Source organism: Sprattus sprattus (assembly GCF_963457725.1).
Source record: "Sprattus sprattus genome assembly, chromosome: 2".
NCBI lineage: Eukaryota > Metazoa > Chordata > Actinopteri > Clupeiformes > Clupeidae > Sprattus > Sprattus sprattus.
The window spans coordinates 19241608-19244107 of record NC_137921.1 but is presented as its reverse complement, the minus strand read 5'-3'; the positions used below and the strand labels follow the sequence as shown (position 1 = coordinate 19244107).

The window sequence follows — 2500 nt, the reverse complement described above, 5'->3', positions numbered from 1 at the left end:
CAGATTCCAAGGTCAAAGGCTATCCAGAAGGACATATAAGAGAATATGAGAAAGAGAGAGAGTAAAGAGATAGAGAGCTATAAAGAGGTCAAAGGCTATCCAGAAAGATGTATGAGAGAATATGAGAAAGAGAGACAGAGAGAAAGAGGAATAGAGAGAGAGAGACATTTTTGAATATTGAAAACTCCTTTATTACAGTTCTCAAAAACAAAAAACAAACATGCATGAGCATTTGAATTATAGCTATAAAGAAACAGAAAGAGAGAGAGCATTTGAATTTGAGCGACAGAGAGCTATAGAGAAAGAAAGACAGGCCAATAAAGAAAGACGTTGAGATAAAGAGAGAGAGAGAGAAGTGGGGGATGAAGAGAGGAGTGTGTGAGGGTGGATGTGAGGCGACCAGCGCCTCCAGGGCAGCAGGGGGGGCTTAGAGCTGCAAAGAGCCAGAAAATGTGCTTCACGCTTGGGCAGCAGAGCGAGGACAGATCCCCTCTCCAGACGACAGCGCCTGGGGCACCATTATACCCAGACTGATAAACACCAACACAAAAATACACACACACTCACAAAAACACACACTGGAGTGTGGATAAACACCCAGTCACACTGAAAATGTCTACCGCAAATCATGAACCATACACTCCAAGACAAATGCAGACAAATAAAAACACACACACACACACACACACAAATAAATGTACATCCACCCAAAAAGTGTGCCGACAAAAAGCCTACTACTCACACCCAACCTTAAAGATACAGTCACTCTCTTGCTAGCTCACATATGCACATAGAGTAAGTGAGAGAGACAGAGAGAGAGAGAGAAACAGAGAGAGAATATGAGAGAGACGAGTAGAGAGACAGAGAAAGAGAGAAGGAGAGAGAGAGAGAGACATTACCGGTGGTATGATGAAGAGCTCGCTCCCCATGAGGTCAAAGAGCCGGACGGTGCCGGTGCTGTCGGAGTACGCCAGGAAAGCACAGTCATGGCTCCATGCCACCCGGCGCCACTGAGGGTTGGGGTCCTTGGGCACTGTGGGTACAAGCAGAAGAAGCCTTAAACCGTACGTCCACTCAGGGTCCACCGATGTCACTCCTGACTGCAAACTGATATTTCTTCCTTTCTTTCTCCTTCCTTTCCTTCTCTCTCCCTTTCCTTCTCTCTGAACATTGGGTTAGTTTAATAATATCCAGAGCACACACACTGCAGGCAGAAGCATGAGGGCATAACGTTGCATGTGGCATTCGTTCATTCATTCATTCATTCATGGCAAAGCAAGGTGGGTAGAAAATGTAGGCGTAATGCACGTATGGCTATGCTCATGGCAAGACAATTATTTTAGCATTAGTGAGAGACATTTAAAAGAAGCATGTTATTAAGACACTACTCCCAGACTACACAGACAGATAGACAGATAGACACACACACACACACACACACACACACACACACACACACACACACACACACACACACACACACACACACACACACAACGGTGAGGATGGTGCCAGGAAATAAACACATATTCATTAGGTCTTCTAGAGGGCACCAGTATAGAGATGGAAATGCCAAAGAAAGATATTACAAACACACACACACACACACAAACAATTGAAATGCAATCACATACACATTAACAGAAACACATATGGGCACACACCCATATCAATCACCCAATTACAGCTTGACTGTCAGGATTTCCGAGGGGTGATCTAATAATCTCGCCTGGTATTTAGCCAGGCTGGTAATGCTAAAGTGTATTCTGACCCGTCTGCCTAACTTTTTTTTTATTTGTGAGAAGTGAATCGTCACAATCTTTTTTCTTCCTTTGCGTCTAGGAAGCTGGGCACACAGTCCATGTCCAACTGTCTCCTTAAAGTTCCGTATGCACTCGCAGCCTGCAGCCCTATTACTAACACACACATCATCGGACGCTAAAGCGTGTGTGACAGGGGAGGTGGGGCTATTCAGGCTATTTCTGTCCCCCTCGTTTGTTCCACCTGCACAAGAGAAAAGAGAAGCTCCAACCCCGTTTCAAAAATTAGCCAGCGGAGAAAACAAGAAACGGCTCATCCATTAGGATCGCTGACGCTTAGCGGTAGAGATAGCGGAGAGCACGGTTAATCTCCCGCCATAAATCACTACGACCGTCTTCACACACACGCACAACATGGCCTTCTTCTTCTCTTCTCTCGCTCTCTCTACCTACCTACCTCTCACACACACACACACACACACACACACACACACACACACACACACACACACACACACACACACACACACACACACACACACCATGGCGATTCATCTTGCAGCCAAGACACGGATCACGACTCGGCGAACAGCAGAGGGCCGTCGTACCTGAGCGCCCAGCACACATCAATCTCATTTCACTGGGCATTTGGTTCACTCAGAGAGAGGTTTCTCTCTTTCTCTGTGTGTGTGTGTGTGTGTGTGTGTGTGTGTGTGTGTGTGTGTGTGTGTGTGTGTGTG

The 2500-nt window shown here is 46.1% G+C and overlaps 1 protein-coding gene across 1 annotated transcript in view; it reads right to left on the bottom strand.

The window, feature by feature from the left end:
• Positions 1-2500, bottom strand: part of nbas (NBAS subunit of NRZ tethering complex) — a gene marked incomplete at both ends in the record, with an annotated part of 156630 nt that overhangs the window by 143797 nt on the left and 10333 nt on the right. Inside the window, 1 exon segment of the mRNA XM_080857545.1 lies at positions 900-1033. Coding sequence (XP_080713671.1) covers positions 900-1033 — 134 coding nt within the window.